Raw genomic sequence first — 24,190 nt, 5'->3', positions numbered from 1 at the left:
AAATTTCAGGTTTAAATGGGGGGGCTTTATAGAGATGACGCACTTTTTATAGTTAATTCTAGCGATCGCATTACGGAAAAATCAAGAAAAAATATCAGAAGTTTTTTTAAGGAATTGGGATTAGAGATAACAATTGACAGCAATTACAAGATAGTTAACTTTCTAGATGTTACCCTCAACTTAAACGATAAACACATATGAACCATATCACAAACCCAACCAGAAAATATTCTACATAGATTACCAATCGAATCATCTGAAGTGTATGAAGAAGGTGTTGATCCAACATTTCCAAGAGTTTCTGAACTTTCTAAGAATGAGAGTCTTTTTGATAAAAACAAAGAATATTACAATGAAGCTCTTATGAGATCGGGATACAATGGAAAAATAGAATACAAGAGGACCAATAATAGTAAGAACAACAAACCTAACTGCACAATATCATATAACATGGCAATAGGGCAGGTCGATTTTGGAACCTCGGTGAGGCAATGGTGATGATAGTTGGGGTTTGACATAGAAAAGATCTACACAAAATATTTTTCTCAAAATCGTTATCTTTGCTTGAGGAAATGACTTTAAAAGTTGAAAAATTGAAGCAATTAAAAGTTTTTCGGTGAATGGTCAAGAACGTCCCGTCATCAAAACAATCCGTACTGTTAAGAAAATGGAATAATTATTTAGAATATGTTTTAAATTACATTTTTAAATAAAATGGGTGAGGATAATGAATTAATAAAATAAATATTAAGTGTAAAGGCAAAATTATGTTTTTTAAATAATAACGACCAAAGTTCGCTTTTTCATTTCAGGAACTTTTTTGGGGTGGAAACATTTTAGATTTTACCGTCGCAAAACACGCTCGTTATTGATATTGAAAATTAACGTTTGTTTATTATTTAATTTGAAACCATAACGATTTAGGCTTAATTATTTCGAAAGGAAAAATGAAAAAGACGTTTAAAATATATTATTATATTTCAATTGTCTGCAGTGAATTTAAACATTTGTTTTATCTTTTTTAATTTGTTTTTCTATTAGGTTGGTGTAAAAATAATGGCATTTTTTGACGTTCAAATCAATGTCAAAAATATTATTTTTGCACCACTCTAACATTTCACATCAAATTCTATTTGGAATTTTTATTAAAATATGGTAATACTCCAGTTTTATATTAAAACAAAACAAAAAAAATAGTCCATACAATTTTATTCCACACATTCTTTACAAAACATAACCACGTAAATTTTCAAGTTTTACTACTTAATAAAAAATACTTTGCAGAAAATTAGTGTCAAATTTTAATTTCTTTTATTTTTAAGGAGTAATTGTTTTTAAGCAATGTTTTTCTTCTAAAATTATAGTTTTAAAATCAGATAATACACAAAGATTAATACGAGTAAATAAGAAAACTCCTTTAAAGGTTTTTTGTTATTTGTGCATTTATGTTATTGTGCTAAAATAACTTTGTTATTTAGAAAGCCATTCTAAATATGGGAAGGAGGCTGTATTGTAACTATTCTGTACTTTCACCTAAAAATTTAATAAACAAAAATTTCATAAAAATTAAATTTAACTTGAAAATGCTATTAAAATAACATAGTAACATAGATGCACAAGCACTAGTTTTTCGAACTCTAAATACTAAACACTCGTTTAAAATGGCACAGCTACAGCAAGAATGAATCTATGGATAAATTCATGTTATCGAAGAAGGAGCTAAAATCTGATAAAAATGTCTAAACTAAACTCTACTATGCCTCTGATTTGGTTTGCTCTTCTTTCTCTCTTCAATACATCTAATTCAACTCTACAAAGTTTTTCCTAATTTCTTATAACTAGCACTTTTACTTATGAAACTGAAAGATAGCGTAATACAGTTTCCTTCAGTTATAATCCATTTATTTATTTTACTTTTCAGATTAGAATGTCAGTAAAAGCACAACGTTCAGTTTTAACCCGTGGTTCACAAAATTTGCTGGTCCACCTTCTCATTTGGATGAAACAGCACCCCCAAATTCACAACAAGTCATCCAGTTTAGTTAGTTCCTCGAAAACAGTCATACCAACTTAAAAAATAGTGAGATTTCTAAATCAAGGAAATAATTAGTATTCAGCAAGCAGTCAATCCACAATTGCTCTTGTTAAGGTAATATTATATAGGACAGAAGGTCAATATATTTTGCTATAAGAGGGCCAAACAGATTGATAGGAAATTTCTTGCAGCAATCAAAGTGAAAAGAATGAAGGAACAGCTAGATAGACTGTTTGATATATTTTCTTGTAGCTGTAAATTTTCTGTCTTGAGAAGTGATGACTTTGCAGTAAAGTGCAAGACAGAAAATTGTCAAACAAGGCACATAATCAGCACTTGTTCTCCTAACAAGGAGGTAAAATTAATTCTATAGATTCACTTGCAATTATATTCCTTTTTTTGTGGAAAATAAAATAATATATTCGTATTTATTATGTAATCTGGCTCTATTATTAAACATGCAAATTTTCCTATTTTCAGGTTCCACTAGAAGAACTGCCATTTACAGCAATTTTTAAATTAATTGATGGAACAACAAAAAGATTAACAACATTTACTGATCCTTTGGGGGAACTTTGTATCAATAATTATCAAAATTTGCCTCAAGTAGAATTCTAAAAAAATTAGTGTCCCTCCTGATCATCATTATCTGACAGCAGAAGAAACATAATTTAAGTGTGAAGACCAGAGGCTACTTTTTGAGTATGCTGTTGGCATTTCTTTGGGCCCTTTAATCAAGGAAGATGGCTAACATAAGCCACAAGATTAATGTGTTTATGGACTAGAGTTGTCTATCCTCAAACACTATGATAAATGAAACATTTTGGTCAAATTTATCATCCAAGTGTATGCAGTTAGTTGGTTTGAGATCAAAACTGACAATATTTTTTTAAACCAACAACAGTATATTTTAATGATTCAGAGAACAAAACAGTTAACTGAAATCTAAATTACTGTTTTAAACTGTTCATAATATAGCTACTTCCGGAAAATATAATATCCATGATAAACTCAGATGAATTGGATGTGAGAGAAGAGGGCATTCAAACGATTTTGTCCATTAGGTAAATAAATATTTATTCATTAAATTTTATTAGTTTTCTTAATTTACCCAAACAATAGTTAGTTTTATTCATATTACATCGCAAAATATAAAAAAAAAAATAAGTGTTTTGAAATAATTGGGGGTTTTTTGTGTTGTTTTTTCCAGAAATAGTGAACAACTCAAAAATAAAAATTAAGATTACTGCTATCAATTTTGCAGCCACACACTGGTCAAATTTGATTGATTTTTCTCAAAAAGTTGTATATGGGCAGGAAGACACAGACACATTATTACAAAGTCATCGTGCCAGCAAATTAGACCTTCATTTTCCTCAAAAGGAAATTATACAGAACAATCTAGTTCTATTATAAGTTTATATTATTGTGTTTAATAAAAAATTAAAATACATGGTTCTGTAACTTGTATCATGTTATTATATTGTGTAATACATCTCCACATATCTTTTTGAATTGTGAAATTTAAGACTTAGTTGCTAATTAGCTTTCTTTACAATTTTTTTTTAATCAATGCAGTAAAAGTTGAGATATTTTGCTATTTGTGATTCATAATTAAAATTATAATTCATGTATTTATTTTTCTTTCAATGTATTTCATATAAATATATCAATTTTAATTGAATATTTTATAAAAATAGTGAAATTTCAAAGTCAGTGTTGTGAAAAATGCTATGAAAATGAAGGATTTTCAGCATTTTTCTACACGATTTTTAAAATTAAATGCTCAATTTTCTGTTCAAGATGGGCATCTAATTTTTGGTATATGTTCTTATCACATCAAACCACAACTATCATCACCAGTGCCATGTTGATTTTCTGAAAAAAGTTGCAAATCGATCTGCCCTAACATGGCAATGAGAGCTAGAAAGAAACCGAAGATCAATAAAGGATACGTTAATAAGGATCAAAAGAATGGGAACAGAGGGAGTAATAATAACAGCAGAACAGATAATGACGAGGGGGTACCATTAATAAGAGAAATAGATGCAAGAGACAGGTTTGGTTCAATCCGCCATTCAGCGAGCATATCAAAAACAATATACCTAGGGAATTCTACGGAATAATTGATACCCCCCCCCCCGGAAAATAGATTAAGCAAAATAATAAATAGAAACTCAGTAAAATTATCTTTCGACATCAAGCAACTTAACTAACACTATAATAAGCTCCAACAATAGGAAAATCAGTAAAATAAGGAATAATAACGAGTTAGCATCGAATGAAAATGTCTTAGACAGAAAATGTAATTGCAGAATACCTGGCAATTGTCCGTTGTGTGGGAAATGCCTAACTTCAGAAATAGTGTATGAATGCGAGATTAAGACCAACAGTACTAGGAAGATATATCGTGGGGCCACGGATTGCGTTTTTAAGGAAATATATAGAAACCATGTAGTATCCTTTAAAAAGAAACCAGAGATGAAAACTAATAGAGAAGGTGTTAACGATAGCAGGGACGAGGGTACAAGAATCAACATTAGATAGGGGATTGGGTCAGGGAACTTAATAGAAACAATAAAGATTTTGAATTGAAATGGCCAGTAGTGGATAGGGGGAGGAAGTACAGCCCTGGGAAATCAAAAAGGTGCAATCTATGTTTATAGGAAGCCTTCTACATAGTGAACTCTAAAGAAGAAATATTGAATAAAAGGTTAGATGCTTTACAGGGATGTCTTTACAGGATTAGGTTTCTGCTATCACGTCGTAAATGTAACTGAGGTAAAAACTTTTTATAACAATAAAGATCCTTGAATACAAGGCCAAATTTTAATGTAGAGTTAAATAGCTTGGAATGATGTAGTCTAAACGAAGGATCCAAATCTAGTAAGCAAATATAGTTTCTATTATTCTAAACTGGATAAGAAATATAAATAAAGTATAAAGCTCAACAAAAATTAGAAACTTTGTTCCATAACCTCAAGCATTTTTTAGTATTTAGTTGTAGCAGTATTGATGGTGAAATAAGTGGTACCGTTTCCAGATCAATAAAACAACAATAAACTAGCAATTATTAACAAATTAAATTAGCAATTAGTGGATTGGAAATTAATTGATATTGTTCTTTGACAACTAAAGCTTGTAGAATCCCTGCTGGTTGATTTACTCTTGTTCTAAATGTTTTTATCCAAAAATACCAGGGGTAAACACCTTTTCATTGGAGTGAAACACACTTGTAGCTATTGGCTATTTTTGTTGTCAGAATAATTATTAATATGATATATATTATTTTATCTAGGTATCCAAGAACACAATACAAGAATTGTAATTTCGGTTTTGGAGCCATGAGTAACCCAGTAGATTATGGATGGATGGCAGATGTAGGTTAAACCCATGGGTATATAATCAGCTTTAAGATTAAAAATATAGTTTAAATTCTTAATTTGTTAAATAAGCTATCATAGCCTTCTTTGTATCTGTTTGATTAAATTAATTAATAAATCATAGACGCTTTTTAGTATTTACTAGACTTGAAACATCAAACGGCCATAGTTGTCTCCATTTAACTGTTATAAGTACCTACGATCTTTGTGCCCCAAAATTTTTCAATTAATTTTTGGAAAATTAATAACGTGATGGATTATCTCCCTTCATAGCTAGGTTTTCCCAATTATCGAGAATCACAATAAATTAGAACGAAAGAGAATAATAAAATATTAGATAATAAAAAATAGAATAGGATCCCTAACTTGGAATGTTGTATGAGGATTAAATAAATATATGATAATGTCATTCTTTATTTCCATATTTAATAAAATATTAACCTAAAACTGGTCTTAAATCTAAGTAATAAGATAGTCAATATTTTGTAAACATTGAAGCCACCATTGGGCGAATACGAAACTAAAAATAACCGTAACGTCTTAGCTAGGTTGTTCTGGCCATATTATAAATATAAAAATAAAATTCAAAAAAATTTTAAAAATTAATTATGTGAAATAAAGAAATATTAAAATCTAATTTAAGAATTCAATGAATGGTATTATTAAAAGATATTAAATGCCTATGGGTTTTTGTGGTAACTTCTTATGACAGTTTTTAAATAAGGATACGAAAATTAGGTGATATATTAATATCTAAATAAGCTCTTGACAAAGGATGCGTCCAGGATAAATGTTTTCGTATGCTTCATTTCCTTTAAGGAAAATTTCTTTATATAATGTTCTATTGTTAAAGTGTTTTTTTTATTCAAGAAGTCTGAAGAAAGGCTGGTTATGTGAAAACGTTCAAATGCCATAATGCTTGAAATTGTCCAATCGGTCTTGAAACAATTGTAACTTACAATGAAATGCACTTTTTGTTGCTACCAATTCCTTTTTTGAAGTCTTGGTTTTGTTAATACAAATATATATATATATATATATATATATATATATGTATGTATAAATCACAAGTGCGGACTTTCTTTTTGTCAGCACTATGTGTGTGTGTGTGTATATATATATATATATATATATATATATATATATATATATATATATACACACATTATTATATTGATTGCAACGTCTTGTCAGACGAGTGCCACTCCATCAGACACTGAAAGTTCATGAGCCCGAAAATGACATATAGTCCTGCCAGCGAATTCACATGCTCAAGCAGACATGACACTAAAGACGGTCATTGTTATACATACATATATATACACGCACATACATATGTACACATAACACACACATATATACATGCGTACATACACAATACACAAAACGCACACATACATATACATACACACACACATGCAAACATAAACAAGACAGTCATTGGTATACATACATATAAATATATACATGCATACATACATACATGTCTATAAGCATACGCTCATATACATACACAATGCATAATACACAAACATACATATACATACCCACATTCATACATACGCATATACATACATATACATCCACATATACATATGCACATATATATATATACGTACATACACTTACCTACATATACATACACATCCATATATATGCATTCATACACATACACACATACATGCACACATACACATACATACACACATGCATACATACACATACATGCATATACACACATACATGCATACAAACATATATAAATGTATATATGTACACACACAAACATATATACACATAGACACATATACATACATATACACATAGATATAAATACATATAAACTCACATGTACATATATAAATATACACACACACATACATATATAAATATACATACACATATACATACATAGATACATATAATGATGGCAGATTAATTGTTACATGCATCCAGCATTACAGGCGTACACACGTCACAGCTTTCTATCGCCACAGGACTTTTTTTTTTTTTAAATAGACAAATGCCTGAGGGAGTATCTATACAAAGATGATGTTACAGAGTTTTAGCTTTGTACGACAGCTAAATCTCTCTCTCGGTTCAAAATGTTGACATCCAGCAACAAGCAAGAGCAAGATAGCCAGCAACAAGTCAAACTGCAGACCAGCTTAATGCGAGTACTGGTCTCCCGCTTTGTTTTTGTTTTTTTTAAATAAAAAGTTTGATTGAGACAGACACTTTTGGAATGGTAACTGACGAGGATATAAACAAATTCACACATTTTTTCACAAATAAACTCAGCGACGGATAGTCAAAATGTAAATTTAATATAACTGTTTAAACAAACTATAACTCATTTGATTGGCCTTTTACTCCTCTATAATTTTACCTGTACATATTTGACTTTTAATTGAAATATTCTAGTGTTCACGTCAATTTAAAAAAATAAATTATATATACACACAATTTCTCTCACATTCTGCTTAGAACGGCAATTTTATTATTTACTCCACTCAATGGCAAGCATTTGAGATTTACGAAAATTCGTCTGCTTCGAATATGTTCAATATAAAAACGGTATTGGTATAGAGTAGTGGATTTTGAAACAAAGGCGTCCAGATGTACGTGCTTATGTGTCATGGTGAATTTGATATAAATTCCAAAATTATGAAAAAATTATCCAGTAGAAAAATTACAGATAAAAATAAAATGAGTTTATCGATTTAGTTTTATTATATGTATTGTAATGTGGAAGAGGTAACTGTAATCGATCATTTTGACAAAACTGACTTATCTCCCTTACTTTCAATTAAAATCCACCATTTTAAAATACAAAATATTAAAATGTAATTGTGGATGACATTTGTTGAAAATATATCTCGCACATCTACATGACATGCAAGTACATATTTTCATCTGAAATGTGTTCGTTTCAAAATCATTCTGCACAAGCACTCTAAAAAAAAAAAAAAACTATGTTTATTATGTCTGATCTGAACATATGCCCATTTTACTTTTTTATCATTGTTTTTTTTTTTTTTACTTTCCTTTTTTTGTTTTTTTTTTTCAAAATAAAATTAATGTTAAAATGACACTTAACGTTAATCTATTTCCCCTCACATTAAAACCTGACCTTGTGTCGCACTCCGGATTTAGACAAGCCCGTTCCACAGCAGACATCCTAATTGTCATCTCTGAACATATATACCATTCACTGGACAAAGCCGGGGAGGGCAGAGCAGTAGCTCTAGAGATATCTAAGGCTTTTGACAGGGTATGGCATGAAGGTCTTCTCAAGAAAATTAGATCATACGGTATCACTGGTAGAATAATAAACATAATTAAATCCTTCTTAGATAAGAGAAAAATCCAGGTTGTCCTCGACGGTCGTACATCTAAACAATATGATATAAATGCGGGAGTGCCCCAAGGGTCTATCCTTGGACCTCTGTTGTTCCTAATATTCATAAATGACCTCCCCGACAAAATTGCCTCTGAGATGGGTATATATGCTGATGACACTACACTCTATAACAGACATGACAGGAAAACAAATGAACACATATCTAAAGAAATGGCAGAAACACTAGAGGATGACCTCCAATCTGTAGTGGAATGGGGATAAAAATGGATGGTCACGTTCAATGCTGCCAAGACTAAACTAGTTTCCTTCAATAATTACAAGAAACCTTCTCTACCACCAATAGCAATGGCCAACGACTCTTTATCTGAGAGTACATCTTTCAAACTCCTTGGCCTAACGTTCACAGGAAACATGAGTTGGAACAATTGAAAGCATTGCCAGGGCCGCTGCAAAGAAAGTGGGCTCTCTCTACCGTGCTAGAAAACTACTAACACCCGAAAGTATCCTGTACCTCTATAAGGCCACCATTCGCCCATGTATGGAGTATTGCTGTCATATTTGGACTGGTGCATCTGTTACTAGTCTCTCCCTCCTAGACAAGGTTCAAAAGAGAGTCGCCAATCTGATAGGCCCTGAACTGGCATCTAAGCTCCAGCCTCGTTACATCCCTCTGCCTGTTCTACAAGTATTTTAATGGAGAATGCTCTGACGAACTGCAAGCACTTGTGCCCCCACGATGTAAACACCCTCGACAAACCTGACAGGCAGCTGAATCCCACCCCCACACAGTAGAGATCCCTAGATGTAAAAGATCTTTCTACTCCAGTAGTTTCTTCCCCAGAACTGCTAGACTTTGGAATTCCATTTCAGGTCCTTGCTTCCCCAACTGTACTGACGTGCAGAAGTTCAAGTGTAACGTGAACCGACATCTTGCTACTCAAATCCCTACATAGTATCCTAGTAGTTGTTGCCCCTGATAGTAGCCCCCTACACCAAAGTGGCAATGTGCCTTGTTTGGAGTGAAATTTAAAAAAAATAAGTGTTTGTAACACATTTCTGGAAGTAAAAAAAAAATAAACTTAGTTTTGGGTTATGAGTTTCTTATATTTATATTAACAAAAAAAGAAAACACGTATGAATATAAAAAAAACATGCATTTATTTTGAATTCGGTCCTGAAATTGTATTTGTTTACTTTGCACTCTCCCCATGTCCCAACTGAAAACCAAAAAAGTAATTTCATCTTAGTAGTGCACAAGTGCTGGATTTTTTCGTCACTGAGGACAGAAATTATAAAGTATAGTATCAGAACATATACAATTTAACGTTATTCTATTTTGAAAATTAAATAAAAGTAAGCCAAAAAATTAAACACGTTAAATGGGTAAATAATCAAAGCAGACGAGAAAATAAACGCTATTTTAAACGCTAATCCCCAAGTTCCACCAACCACTGATAGCCATGACTAAGAACACCCTATATACGCTGACAAACTCCTAGCAACAAAATCACACCCCTTCACTTTGGAGGTCCGTAAATGCCAGAAAGCATTCAATTCTAATAGTTTCTTTTCTCGGACTGCTGGACTTAGGAATTCATTTCTGTTACCTGCTTCCATGACTACTTATCTGTAAAAGTTTAAACACAATGTAAACCAACACCTCGCTCATTTCACCTAAACATCGTTCCAAATAGGGTGCTTGTTCGGAAAGAGGTGACAGCTCGATCTTTTTTTTTTTTTAAATATGTCCTTTTAAGTTAAAACAATATTAGTGCTAGTACACTTACTGATCCGCGCTTTTTTTAAAATCATATTTCCAAGTTTAATTAAAGTTTTATGATGTTTTTTTTTATTCAATTGTAAGGTTAAAGTATAGAATAGGTACAAAACACCCTCCCCTCCCCATGATAAGACTGGCTTTTTTTCTTTTTTACACAGTAATCACCACTTATCAAGGCCCGGAAGCCACTCAGGGATAAGGGTTATTGCAAGTACATTACGTTAGTGTGGAGATTTGATCAAGTGTTTACTTCAGGGGGAGGTTCATCAAGAATTTGTTAACGCTGGACTTGAAGACATCCAAGTTGTAGTCAGGTGGGAAGCAGGCAGACGGAACAGAGTTCCACAGGCGTGCAGTTCTAAGAAAGAAGCTTTGTTCATGGAATCTATGTTTTGATTTAGGCACAGATAAAGAATGGGGGAAATTTTTCACAGTGGATTCAGCTAGACGGGTGTTTTTCGTGAAAGATTGGCGAGGAGGGACCAGAGATTGGAGTTCAGACGAGCACCTGTCATGGAAATAACGATAAAACAAGGACAGGCTCGCAACGTCTCTTCTGTGGGAGAGAGGTTGCAGGGTAGAGAAAAAGACATCCCCACTAAGCCACGAAGTCTATTTTGTACTCTGTCAAGGCAGGATAGGCTGTTTTTAGCAGCTCCTGCCCAGATATGGCAGCAGTATTCCATCCTTGGACGTACTTGGCTTTTATATAGATAGAGAATTGCATCAGTAGTGAGATATCTTCTGGAGCGGTAGAAGAATGCCACCATCTTTCCAGCGACCTTGGCAACAGACTTGATGTACGTGTTCCATTTCAGATCAGGAGTAAAGGTCAAACCCAGAAGCTTGTCAAAACACGGGGCCTCTCCCAGACGAGAACCATCCATCACAATTGATGCCAGATGGGGATCAGAGCGTTGATGATGTAAGGATAGGAGTTTGGTTTTAGATGCATCAAAGGTAATCAGCAACGTCTTCCCTCACTGAACCACGCGCTCGAGATCAGAGGAGAGAGAATCAGAGAGAACTTTGTCATTTACAGCCTTTGATGTGTTGCCGTAGATGGTCGTGTCATCAGCATAGATGTCAACGAATGATTTAAGTATGTGTTTAGGGAGGTCATTGATGTAGATCAGGAAGAGAGTTGGGCCCAGGATTGACCCCTGAGGGACTTCAGCATTTATATTGCAGGCCTCCGATTTTTGTCCATCTACCACTACCCTTATGAGCCTATGGGAGAGAAATGATTTAATGATTGAGAAAACATTTCCAGTTATACCGTAGCTGGAAATCTTGTGAAGTAGACCCTTATGTCATACCTTGTCGAAGACCTTTGATATGTCAAGAGCAATTGCCCTAGAAAGGAAGCCTTTGTCAAGAGATTCACTAATCCTGTGAGATAACTGTCAGCACATCTGCGGTAGATCTTGCAGAGCGGAAACCATATTGTGTGTCACTAAGAAGGTTATTCCTGCTGAGGTGGTTGACTATTTCTCTATTTAATATGGATTCCAGCAACTTACTCATAACACACAGGAGACTTATTGGTCTGTACTGAGAGGGAGATGACTTATCACCTGAATTTTTAAATACAGGGCAAGCTGATGAGGTCTTCCAGGGAGTCGGAAAGCACTTCTCCTTAAGGCAGCGCTTAAACAGTTTCGTAAGTATGGGAGCAAGTTCTGGTTGAAGCTTTTTTAACACTATAATATGGATGCAGTCAGGGCCAGTTGCTTTACTGGAATCAAGGTTCTTGATTAGCTTGGCGACCTCATGCACGGATATTTATATGTTACCTAGCTTGTTCTGTGTTATAGGAGAAAATATGGGGAGTTGATGGCCTTCGTCGCATAGGGTAGAATTAGCTGCAAAGTTTTTTGCAAATAGTTTGGCCTTGTCTGACGCTGACGAGATGACCTCTGGTCCATTGATAATGGTTGGGATAGAACACACACTTCTGTTCAGGATCCTATTTGTTATTTGCCAAAACTGGTGGGAACCAAGCCGCTTATCAGCTACCTTGGATTTAACAGACTGGGCATATAGCTCTCTTGCATTTTTTATTACTCTTTTACAGTGGTTGCTGGCAGTCCTGAAAGCAGCTTTAGTCTCAGTGCATCTATTACGTTGGTAGCTATGGGAAAAGTGATTTCTATGCGCGATGGCAGCAGCACATTCTGGGGAGAACCATGGCTGGCTGTTAGGTTTTTGTTGAAATTTTTTAGATGGTATGAATCAGTCTATGCCTACAATTAACCATTCGGTCAGGTCTGATACTATAGAGGACACTTCCTTTTTAAACATGGAGTGCAGAGGTAAATCAGATATGAATGTACAGAAGCTATCCCAGTCAGCCATAGAGTATCGGTATACAGTACGGTGGACGGGTACATCTGGGGACTTATTACATTTCGTTTTTATCTTAACTGATACGACGGAGTGGTCGGAGGATCCTAGAGGAGAATGAATGGAACATGAACATAGCTCAGGGGAAGTTGAGAGAAAAAGGTCTAGGAGGCTTGCATATTGACCGGGTGTATCGGGCACACGGTTGGGTTTGCGAACAATCTGAGTGAGGTCATAAGCAATGGCAAAATCATGACAAAACCTCCCCTCATCGTCTGTCTTATTTGAATGGGTCAGCCATTCCACGTTATGGACGTTGAAGTCACCACAGATGTGGATGTTAGCCGAGGGATGTGCAGACAGGATGTGGTCTATTTTCTCTGATATGCTCTTAAAGATAGTAACTCCGCTGTTGTGGGGCCGATAGAGGGCAAATATAAATGCAGTGGTGTTAGCAAGTGTAACCCTGAAGCACATATAGGGTAAATTAGGATCTTCTCTAGAGATATCCCTGCCACACGGGAAGCCATCTTTAATGTAGGCACATATTCCATGCCCATGGCGATCTTGGGGTTCAGATTTAGCTGTTAAGTTAGAGTATCCGTTAATTATGAACTCATCTAGGGAAGTGGTCGGCCCTATTCCAGTTTCGCTTAGAAATAATATGTCCGGTTTTGTCTCCTGTAATTGGGTTAATAAATAATAACGTTATTATTTCAGCACGGATCAATAAGTGCACTAGTACCACAATATTACTTAGTTAATCGTCATGTCGAAAATAGTAATATATCCCCAAATTACGAAAATTCATCAAGTAGAAAGTTATTCATAGTTAAAAGTTATTTTTATGGAAAATTGACGAAAATTCCATTTTTCGTAAATGTTTTAGAGTAGACCGTGAAGATCGCACAAACTGGGGACAGAACTCACAAAGCATATTTTCGTAATGGTGTCGCTACTACACCATAATCACGTGATTAAAATTTTAGCCGACGAAAAATTGGGAGACAAACGGTCTAGGAGAACCTTTTTTCTTTCTAGGATCGTTAGTATTTATAATGAAAAAAAGTGTAATCTAGCAAAATACCAGAAAATCGTGACTTCTGCTTACTTTCAAAAGTTAAGATAAAACGTACATAGGAACTTTATTACATTATCAAGTCAATAAGGGTTACAGAAAGGGGAATAAGGGAGGAAACCCTCTTTAGGCCATGGCATTTTGAAGTTAAATGCTCCTCGTCAGAAGAGGAGAAAAAGCCGGCATTATACAAAAATAATATATATATCTTTTGATAATAAAAAATATATACTTTAATTCAATCTGTCTTTCTTTTTTTTTCTTTATTAAGCCATGATAAAACCGTTAGGAATAGACAGAGGCTACGAAGCTAATTTAAGTATGTATAAAACTTAGGAATATCACGATAGTTAGCCAAGACAGAACTCCGAAAATGTGACTGGTACATGTTCATTAACATAATTCTGAGGCAAAACCTTCAATCAAGGTTGTTTTTGTTTTTTTTTTTGTCATATTTATTTAAGCTCAATAAAAATGGATTGCACTTTCAGAGTCATTTCGAACGTTGCCAAAAAAGTTTAGCCATGCTAACGACAGCTAATAGCTAGAAACAAGCAAGTTTAGGATAACTTTTATGCACATAAAAAAAAAAGTATTTGAATATTTAAAAATAAAGATAATCAACAAATCGATTTTTAAAATATATCGTTTCAAGCAAAAACAATATCAGGTACTTAATTGTCATGTCGAAAAATAATAATATATCCAAAAACTTACGAAAATTCGTCGAGTTGAACCGCTGTTGTGTTTTTAATAAAATAAAGTTTACCGCTATAGATCACAAATATTGCAGTCATAATCTAAAATATTCTTTTCGGAGTTCTTTCCCCTGCGTATAGACTACTACTGTCTACTTTATCACGGCTACGTAAAATGCGATTTTATCTAATTTTCCGACAAAATTACTTTTGGTAAATTTTTTACGACGTGCCCCAGCGTATTATAAACACCCCAACCTCCCCGTGTTAAGAACGGCTTTCGGAATACCCCCAACCTCGAAAGCCGTTCTTAACATGGGGAGAGTGGGCGCGTTTATTCTAATAGCCGTTCTTAACATGGGGTGGTTGGGGGTTGCTGGCGCAGGTCGTAAAAAAATACCGTATTTTTAACTATAACTTTGTACTCGATTTTTCGTAATTTTTGGATATATTACTATTTTCGGCATGACAATTAATTACGTAATATTATTTTTGTTTAAAACGATATATTTTTTTTTAAAAATCGATCTATCGGCTCTATCTTAACAAGCACCAATAAATAAATAAATAATATATTTGTGGTATTGGAATTATTTACTATATATATATATATGTGTGTGTGTGTGCGCGCGCACGCGCGTGATAAATTTGCATGTTTTTGTTTACATTTTGAATCGTCATTATTTTTTTATATTGAACATTTAATATCGACATTTTAAAGTAACACTCGCAATATGCAACAGGGCAAAAAACATGTACACATAAAAATACAAAATAATAATTTGTAAGAAATTTAAAACAAGTTTGTTTTTGTTAGTTGATATCTCTTCACATTACCTCCAACTATTACCGAGTGTTGCCGATCAGTAGTGGTAAAAATAAAGCGATGATGAATAAAAATCTCACGGTAAACGACATAATGGACGTGAACAGGTTAAAAAGGGAAAATAATAAAAACTAGAAACAGGAAAGAACATTGGCCGGAAAGACATGCCGGGTGTCACTAAAAACAAAAATTAATGACAATGATAGAGAGAGTGACTCAACAGCAGGCACTACAATTTGACTACATTATTTAAAAACATTTAAATTTATATAATTATAGATTATATTTAAGTTTTATTTGATTTAATGAATATTTTCGAAAATTATTACAAAATAAAATAGATATTTTCAATGAAAGGAGAAGTTACAGTATTTTCGGGCTTTTCCGGAAAATACCGAAAATACTGATTTCGGCTGAGCGAATATAAAAAAGGAAAATATGTAATATTCATTACTTTTACTTTTTTATTTAAATAAATTAAAAAATTTGTTTTGTTTACGATGTAAAAAAAATTACCCATGTTTTGATACAATTTTATATTTTTTAATAGTTTGGTATTTCCGTATTCACAAACATTCTCGATAATAACATCGGAAAAAAACGGAAATAGATTTTGCTTTAAGTATTCCATCAAAATAATTTTAAATAGATTTCAAGTTTTGAAATTGCAAAATAAAATTTAAATAATGGGGTTGTTCTGAAAAAGAATCGTTCATTTTTTTTATCGCTTGTGTTACGTTTTCCGTAAACGTCACAGAAATTCGGAGTAATTCGGTCGACTGACTAAAACGAGACGAGTAAACTATGAGACTGAAAGACGGCTTGTGTGACGTAATCAGTGACTCATTTTGCATAAATTATTCTTTTTCTTCTTCTTCTCTCTTTATTTTTTTCTTTTTTACTTCCTGATTTTCTTCTATTTGTCTCTCTCCTCTTTTCTTCTTTTCTGTATTTCTTAATTTTTTCTTTTCCCTCTCTTTATTTTTTTCTCTGCTTATTTTCTTATTCTTATTCTTTTTGTCTTTCTTTATTTTTTCTTTTTCTCTTTTTTCTTATTTTCCTCTTCTTATTTTTATTCTTTTCTTCTTTTATTTTTCTTTTTTCTCTTCTTATTTTTTACTTTTTCTTCTTTTTCTGTTCTTTATTTTCTTCATTTTTCTCCCTCTCTTTATTTTCTTCATTTTTCTTCCTCTCTTTATTTTCTTCTTTTTCCTCTTCTTTATTTTCTTTTTTCTCTTCTTTATTTTCTTCTTCTTTCTCTCTGCCTTTTCTTTTTCTGATTTTCTTTATTTCCTTGTATTCTCCATCTTTTTATTTTTCTCCTTTTTTCCCTCTCTTCATTTTCTTCCTTCTTTTCTTATTCTTTTCTCTCTGTATTTCTTATTTTCCCTTTCCTTCTCTAATTTAAAATTCCCCCCCCTTCCCTCCTCCCACTCCTTCTCAAACTCTCCTCCTACTTTTCCGTCGTATTTCTACGCATGCGCTTTTGGCACTATACAGGTCAAGATGGCGCATATCGCTGAGCGAAGAGGTGAGAAGGATAATTTAGCCGGTATGGACGGCGGAGAATCACAAAATCTATGGTAAAAAAACTATTTCTATCAATAACTTGCTATCTTTATTCATATTCTATACAACTGTCGTATTCTGTCTTACCTTATCACACACCATGCCACATTTTTTTTTGTATTTTTATCGTACACGCGTCACATTTTTTTCTCTAAGTCTACGAAAATCCCATCTTCGTTTCGTACTTTTTATTTTTCATTAATAAAATGGTGATTTCTGTCTTCTTTCTTAATAATAACTGTTTGTCAGATTTTTTTTTTCTTGTAGTGGTTGTCTCGATTATATTATGGTTGTAAATATCATTAATGACGACTGATAACGTGACTATGCTATAAAGGTCGATCACACTCCACGGAGAATATGTCTGCTCTGCATCAGATGTTGTTTTGATGGTCGTTTATTAATTTCTTTTTGTGTTTCTATTTGGAAAGATATTGTCCTTTTCCAATGATTCGTGAGAAAAAATGTCGATTTAACTTTATCAAAAATAAAACCAATTTTGGATGATATCTCTGATTTTATATATTCATATATATATATATATATATATATATATATATATGAATGCTACTAGCTTGGCCTTTTGGCTGAGAGTAAAGTGTAGTATCATTTCTGATACAAAACTTATCTATTCTTTTCCGTTAATAAAGGAGAGATCATTCTAGAGTGAGACAATTTTATCCCAATATAGACTGAGCCTTATCAGCTTTATTTTATTTTATTTTTTTTACCTACATTAAAACAACAACAAAAAAAAACCCAGTCCTGTGTCCAGATTCTTGTGGGGAGGCAAGCAAATAGAGGGAGGAACTAGCTGTGGTCAACGTTTGGAGGAGTTGTTTAGTTCTCTTCCACTGCAAAAACTTCGATAGTTAAAAAACGGGATTGAGAAGTCAGCGCCTTCCGAGAAGGGGACACTTTGACCTGCAAAAAGTGACGGTAAAACTATACAAACACCGTGACAGCGAATTAACCCTACCCCTAACCCCTAACCCTAACCCTAACCCTAAACCTAACCCTAAACCCTAACCCTAACCCTAACCCTAACGCTGTCACGGTGTTTGTATAATAATACCAAAGTGACTGGATAGCCCCGTCGTCATCCTCTGGTGAAGGCGCTTCAGGTGATTAGCAATAAACTAACCCCCTTCTCAAAAGGTGAAGGCAAGGCCTGGGTGAATGGACTTCCTAGAACTGCAGAGAATTAAACTGCCTCCGCAAAATCAACAGGGGCCGAATAATGGTTGATTTGTTGATTTTTGGGTGCCCAGAATAAAAATCCGTATTGGAGGAGGAAAGAAAGATCCTTCTTGGCTCTAACAAGTTTTCTTTAATGTCTCTCCCCCCCCATAGAGTGTCTCTTTTGGGGGAGCTGAAACCCCCTCCCCATAAATAATAAAGAAAAGATTGTCTTCGTTGAGAGCCAATTGAATTGGGACACTAATCTTATTTTTAAAGCTGTGCGTTTAGCGTCCCAAATTCTCTTGTCAAATATTGTCATATCTTGTCATATTGCGATTTATGAGATGTTACAAAGATTTCATTTGATATCGATTCGTTTTTATTTTCTTAAAACAACCTTTGTTTTGCTAACTTTGACAATATTAAAACTGTGCAGAGAAGGTACCGTACTAAAATTATAACATTCTTTAGAAACCTATTCTTAAGATGGGAGGATATTTTCTAACTATTCTGTAATTTCAACTATGCGCTTATGTACCGCACTATGTTTTTTATAGTATTTTCAAGTTTTACGATTTTTATTTTTAGTCAATTGTTAGGTGAAAGTATTGAATACCCTCCCCGTGTTAAGAATCGCTTTCTAAATAACGTTATTATTTCAGCACGATACAATAATTGCATAAGTATCATTCTGTACTTTCACCTAACACTTTAAGATACCGTAAAAATTGAATTTAAAGTTAATACTATGACGGTGCCTTCTCTACATAAGCACCTAGGACTCAATGAGAAAGGAAAACACCACGGAGGAGGGAGGGGGACAATCGCTTTTAAGACTTAACAAAACAGAAGTTCTTTAAAAAAAATGTAAATTAAATAATTTGATTTATTTTTTTAGTTATCACATCTTAAAACTACAAATCTAAATGATTGTAAAATTCATTTGAGAAGACTAATTTGAGATGTCCAAAACGTGCACCATTTAAAAAAAAAAAAAAAATTATTTTAATTTAATAATTAAAAATTTAATCTCTATTTAATTTGAATATAAAAATCTGTTATTTTTACTTGATGTTGTTTGAAGCGATCACGTTTTGAGAAAATTCTATTTCATTTTGTGATTCGATTCACATAACAGATGTCTACTATGCAATTTAGAACAAAAATTCTTTAAAATATTCTTAAACCTACTCGACAATATTTTGGCTGTTTATTAGTATAGACAACAAAGCGGAGAAGTAATCCAGAAAGAGATATAAGAAATGTTACCAAAGGCAAGATAAGTTTTTGGTGACGTTTGTGTGGATTTTCGATTTTTGAGCGGTTATCGAGACTTCAAAGATGACAGCCTCATGTCTGCCATTTTGTAACTTAAACGCTCAGCATTACTTGAAAAATAAACGTGTTAGTACTTATGAACTTATTGAACCGTGCAGAATTAACGTTATTAGAATGCCATTTTTAACATAGGGCGAGGGGGGTGTTTTTTGACTATTCTGTACTTTCACCTAACAATTTAATAAAGAAAAATATATCGTAAAACTAACTTGAAAATACTATTTTAAAGATCGTGCGCGTGCAAATTGATAAGCATCAACGTTTTAAAATAGATTAAAACACAAAATATCCAATTAGGTGAAAAAGAGTAACTTATCTTGCCTTTGGTAATGTTTATATATTTTCCCATTTAATCGATTTGTTGTTTATAATAATAAATGTCCAATATTTTAGACGATTATGTCCGGTCTTTGTTCTTGTTTGTCTTCCGTATATTTTACGATAAAAATATCTTTTTAAAGAATCTGAAAATTTTCGTATGAAACTGAACGCATCAAATGTCTAATTATTAATTAAAAAAATTGTTTTTTGATAGTTTTTATCTTTCTTCCATGAATTGGGAAATCAAATCTATTTGTTATTTTCAGGCTTTAATAGTCGATTGATATTTTTAGAAAATCTCTGGGACATTTTTTTTTTTTTTTTTTTAGCTTGTCAGATTTTTTTGTTTGTTTTAACAGCTGTTGCAGCTGTTTATTTTAGTTTTATTTGGATTCTTCCGACTACTGTTCTCATTTTTGTTATATTCACAATGTTTGGGTCGATCTAAACCCCGTCCTTCTTCGGGTGTATCTTTTTTTTTTTTTTTTTTTTTTTTTTTTTTAAACATAGGAGTCACCATTTATCAAGGCCTGGAGACACTCGAGGATACGGGTTAATGAGTGTACGGTAGTCAATGAGACAATATCGTAGTAATTGTTAGTAGTGGAAATTTGGTAAATTGGATTACTTAAGGAGACGGTTCATCAAGAATTTGTTTACGTTGGACTTGAAGACGACCATATTGTAGTCAGCAGGAAGAGTTCCACAGGCATGCAGTTCTAAGAAAGAAGCTTTTTTTCATGGAATCTATGTTTAGGTTTAGGCACAGATAAAGAGTGGGGGGAAATTAATGATAGTGGTTTCAGATCGACTAGTGCTTTTCATGAAAGTTTGGCGGGTGGGGGCATAGATTGGAGCTCAGACGAGCACTTGCCATGAAAATGATGATAAAGCAAACAGCTTCCCAACGTCTCTTCTGTGAGAAAGACATTTCAGGGAAGAGAAAAGGACATCCCCTCCCCCACTAGGCTGCAAAGTTTATTTTGAACTCTGTCAAAGCAGGAGATCTTTTTAGCAGCTCTTGCCCAGATGTGGCAACAGTACTCCATCCTTGGACGTTCCTGATTTTTATATAGATAGAGAATTGCATCAGCGGTGATCGATCTACTGGATCGATAGAAGGATCCGACCATTTTTCCGGCGACTTTGGCAACAGATCTGATGTACGTGTTCCATTTCAGATCAGGAGTAAAGGTCAAGCCCAGAAGCTTGTCAAAACATGGAGTTTCTCAAAGACGAGAGCCATTCATTTCAATTGTTGCCAAACGGGGATCAGAGCGTTGATGATGTGAAGATAGAAGCTTGGTTTTAGATGCATTAAAAGTAAACAGCCACCTCATTGTGCCACATGCTCAAGATCAGAGGAGAGAGAATCAGAGAACTTGGTCAATTTACAGCCTTTGATGTATTGCCATAGATGGTAGTGTCGTCAGCATAAATGTCTACAAATGATCTTAGGGAGATCGTTGATGTAGACCATAGAGTTAGGCCCAGGATGGACCCTTGAGAGACTCCAGCATTAATAGTGTGAGCTTCTGGTTTCTGTCCATTAACCACTACTCTTATGAAGCTAAGTATCTTGTCAAACTCAGGAATTTTATCTGTCGAACTCTGGAATCTGCATAGAATTTCAAGCAGTTACCATGTTCTCGTTCCATTAGCCATGACTAGGTAGAAGTCTTGAATAATTTGCAATTGTGAGTGTCGCTCGCACTGGGTATTGAACCTTCGACTTCCAGAAGTGTCACACTGTCAACTATTACCAAGGGACCTTGCAATCCAAAGAATCCAAATAATCTATTCTCATCTCAAACATTTAGAAACCTTCAGACTGTTGTTCTCATCTGGTTGTTTAATGTTTCGGCCGAGATAACCGGCGACCGTTGTGCGTCTTTTTCGAACTCTGGAATCTACACAGGTTCTTGAGTTCGAAACTTAAACGATAATCTCTTGGGGATGTTGTTCAATTTATTCAAATTTTTCAGGTCCATCTCTTTCGGGCCCCCAAAAATCAAGAGATTAGAGCATTCCTGTAATGACTTGGTCCCTATTGAGTGCGGTTTAATGCTGTTCCTGTGCAGTTCTAGGAGATCCACCCTCTCAGGCCTTGCCTTCTCTCTTTGAGAAGGAGTTAGTTTCAGGCTAATTGCCTAAGGCGTCCTTGCAGGGGAATACCGAGGGGACTGCTCAGGTACTATTTGCATGTCAGTGTCCCTCTTCGGAGGAGCTGACTTCTCAATATCACGTTCCTACCCTGGTGTTACAGTTCTTGCAGTAGGAGAGAATTAAATCCCTCTTCTACTCAGGCTAATATTGTTCCTATTTACTTCTTGCCTCCCCACAAGGGCAGAATTAGATACAAGATCAGGTTTTAATATGGGGAAAATCCAGCTCCTCAAAAAGGGGCACTCTGGATAGGAACAATGATTGTTGCTGTTATTCATGAAAACTAAATTCTATTATCATTCGGTTGTTTAGTAATTTTGATTTTAAATTTCTGCAATTGGCAAGTTTATGATTTAAAGATGCAAAAAATGTTTTATCGATATTATTTTTTATATACAGAATACTTTGTTGTAACCCTTGACCTGTTTAAATTAACATTAATAAAATTGATAACTTTTTTTTAATACCAGTCTGATCTGATTCGACCGGTTATGTACGTTTTTAGTTAAAAAATCTTTTTGCGAAAGATATTTCAAATTCTCTTTATTATGAAGTAACAACATAAAAAAAAATGAATTAATTTCAAAGTAATTTTGTATTTTTATTTATTTTATAGAACTTACTAGTTTTGCTAATTTAAATTAATAATAAAATCTCCATAATGGGATAGAAAACAGTCACAGCTGCAAGAAAGAGTGATAGATCCAAATTTAATATATATATATATATATATATATATATATATAAAGCAAAAAAAAAAATCACTTACGTTAAATCTTTATGGATATTTGTTATGCGATCTTAAAATCGCAATGTAGTTTTTAAAACTAAAAATTGAAATATCTTTATACGTTTGGAAAGGTACACAATCTCTCTCCAGACTAATTTCAATGGCGCAGTAATTGTCGTCGTTTCATTTATTATTAATTCCAGTTTATGAACGTTTTTATAACAAAGGTGACTATTTTACCCACCTCCCAGCGCCGAGGTGATAAAAAAAAAAATACGCTAATATACCTATATAACGCAACAGCTGTTTTTAAAAGCAAAATCTACGTTTCTATTTCGTGGCTGCTCTACCATCATCCTCATCTTTCTATTTTATCTCCATCTTTTTGTTGTTGTTCTCGACTATTTTCCCCATTTTTTTTTTTTTTTTTTATATATTTATCTTTACTGAACTTGATAGATATGTTTCATAATTTAAATTCCTTTTCTTCTCGGTGATTTTTTTTTTTTTTTTTTTTTTTTTTATTAATAAATACATTGTAATTTTCCTGAATTTGCATCATAAAGTCACTTTATTAAAGTGCGTTTAATTCACCCATTCAAGTATTTCGTTTATGAATGGCCGTTTATATTTCTGTTTTCGTCATAAAACTCATTTCTAGTAGTAAAAACAGCAAATTCTGGTTTTTCTTCTCCGTAATGAATCTCGTTATGTGTTAGGTTCGTTGATGAATGAATCGGCTTTTTGTTGAATGGACAAATTTTTCACCTGTGTCGAATCTGTCTAACGCCATATTTCAATTATCAAAAAATGTTATTTAAATACATTTATAAATTTATTTTTGCATTTTCATTTTTGTTATCGATTATTAGGATTTCCTATCCTCGTTTAATGTTTAGAATAATTTTGGTGCAAGTTCAGAGTTAACCTAATTTCTAAAAAAAATATACAAAATTTTTTATGATGTACACATCTGTCACTAAACAAAAATGTCATATTCCAAAAATCACGTAAATAGATCAAGTAGTTTTTTTGTATAGAAAATCATTTTTTAACGGGTTTTAGCTATTTTCATGGTAAATCGTAATCATTACAAGGCTGATTTTGATCTCAATAGTTCGACTTGTCTTCGCCGTATTTATTAAACATAGCGGATCAAGACACAACGGCTCACTTTCTCATATAATTTAATTTTCTTAGTTAAAAAAAAAAAACTTGATCAATTTACTTGAGTTTTGGAATATATTTTCCTCGTATGACGGATACGTACATCAAATATATTTTTTTTTCTGTATTATTAGGTTGAACTCTCGACTTTCACCATAATTTCATGATTTTCTTTACTCTTTCATTCAATTATAAATGAAATGGAAA

At 33.3% G+C, this 24,190-nt stretch overlaps 2 protein-coding genes across 3 annotated transcripts in view; one reads left to right on the top strand and one right to left on the bottom strand.

Moving 5' to 3' along the window:
- Positions 1-15,734, bottom strand: part of LOC145246601 (uncharacterized) — a 172,671-nt gene extending 156,937 nt beyond the window's left edge. The window contains exon 1 of the mRNA XM_080108261.1: positions 15,522-15,734. The gene's annotated coding sequence lies outside the window, so the exon portion shown is untranslated. The remainder of the gene's footprint in view (positions 1-15,521) is intronic.
- Positions 15,735-16,395: 661 nt separating this feature from the next.
- Positions 16,396-24,190, top strand: part of LOC145246603 (cytoplasmic dynein 1 light intermediate chain 2-like) — a 151,341-nt gene continuing 143,546 nt past the window's right edge. The window contains exon 1 of one of the 2 annotated variants that reach the window (XM_080108264.1): positions 16,396-17,093. In XM_080108264.1, coding sequence (XP_079964390.1) covers positions 17,017-17,093 — 77 coding nt within the window. In that variant the 5' untranslated portion in view covers positions 16,396-17,016. The remainder of the gene's footprint in view (positions 17,094-24,190) is intronic. The other variant, XM_080108265.1, reaches the window with a different exon arrangement.

Source organism: Euprymna scolopes, chromosome 24 (assembly GCF_053919585.1).
Source record: "Euprymna scolopes isolate OS-2025 chromosome 24, ASM5391958v1, whole genome shotgun sequence".
Lineage (NCBI taxonomy): Eukaryota > Metazoa > Mollusca > Cephalopoda > Sepiida > Sepiolidae > Euprymna > Euprymna scolopes.
The sequence above is the reverse complement of the archived record's forward strand: the minus strand, read 5'-3'. Positions and strand labels throughout refer to the sequence as shown.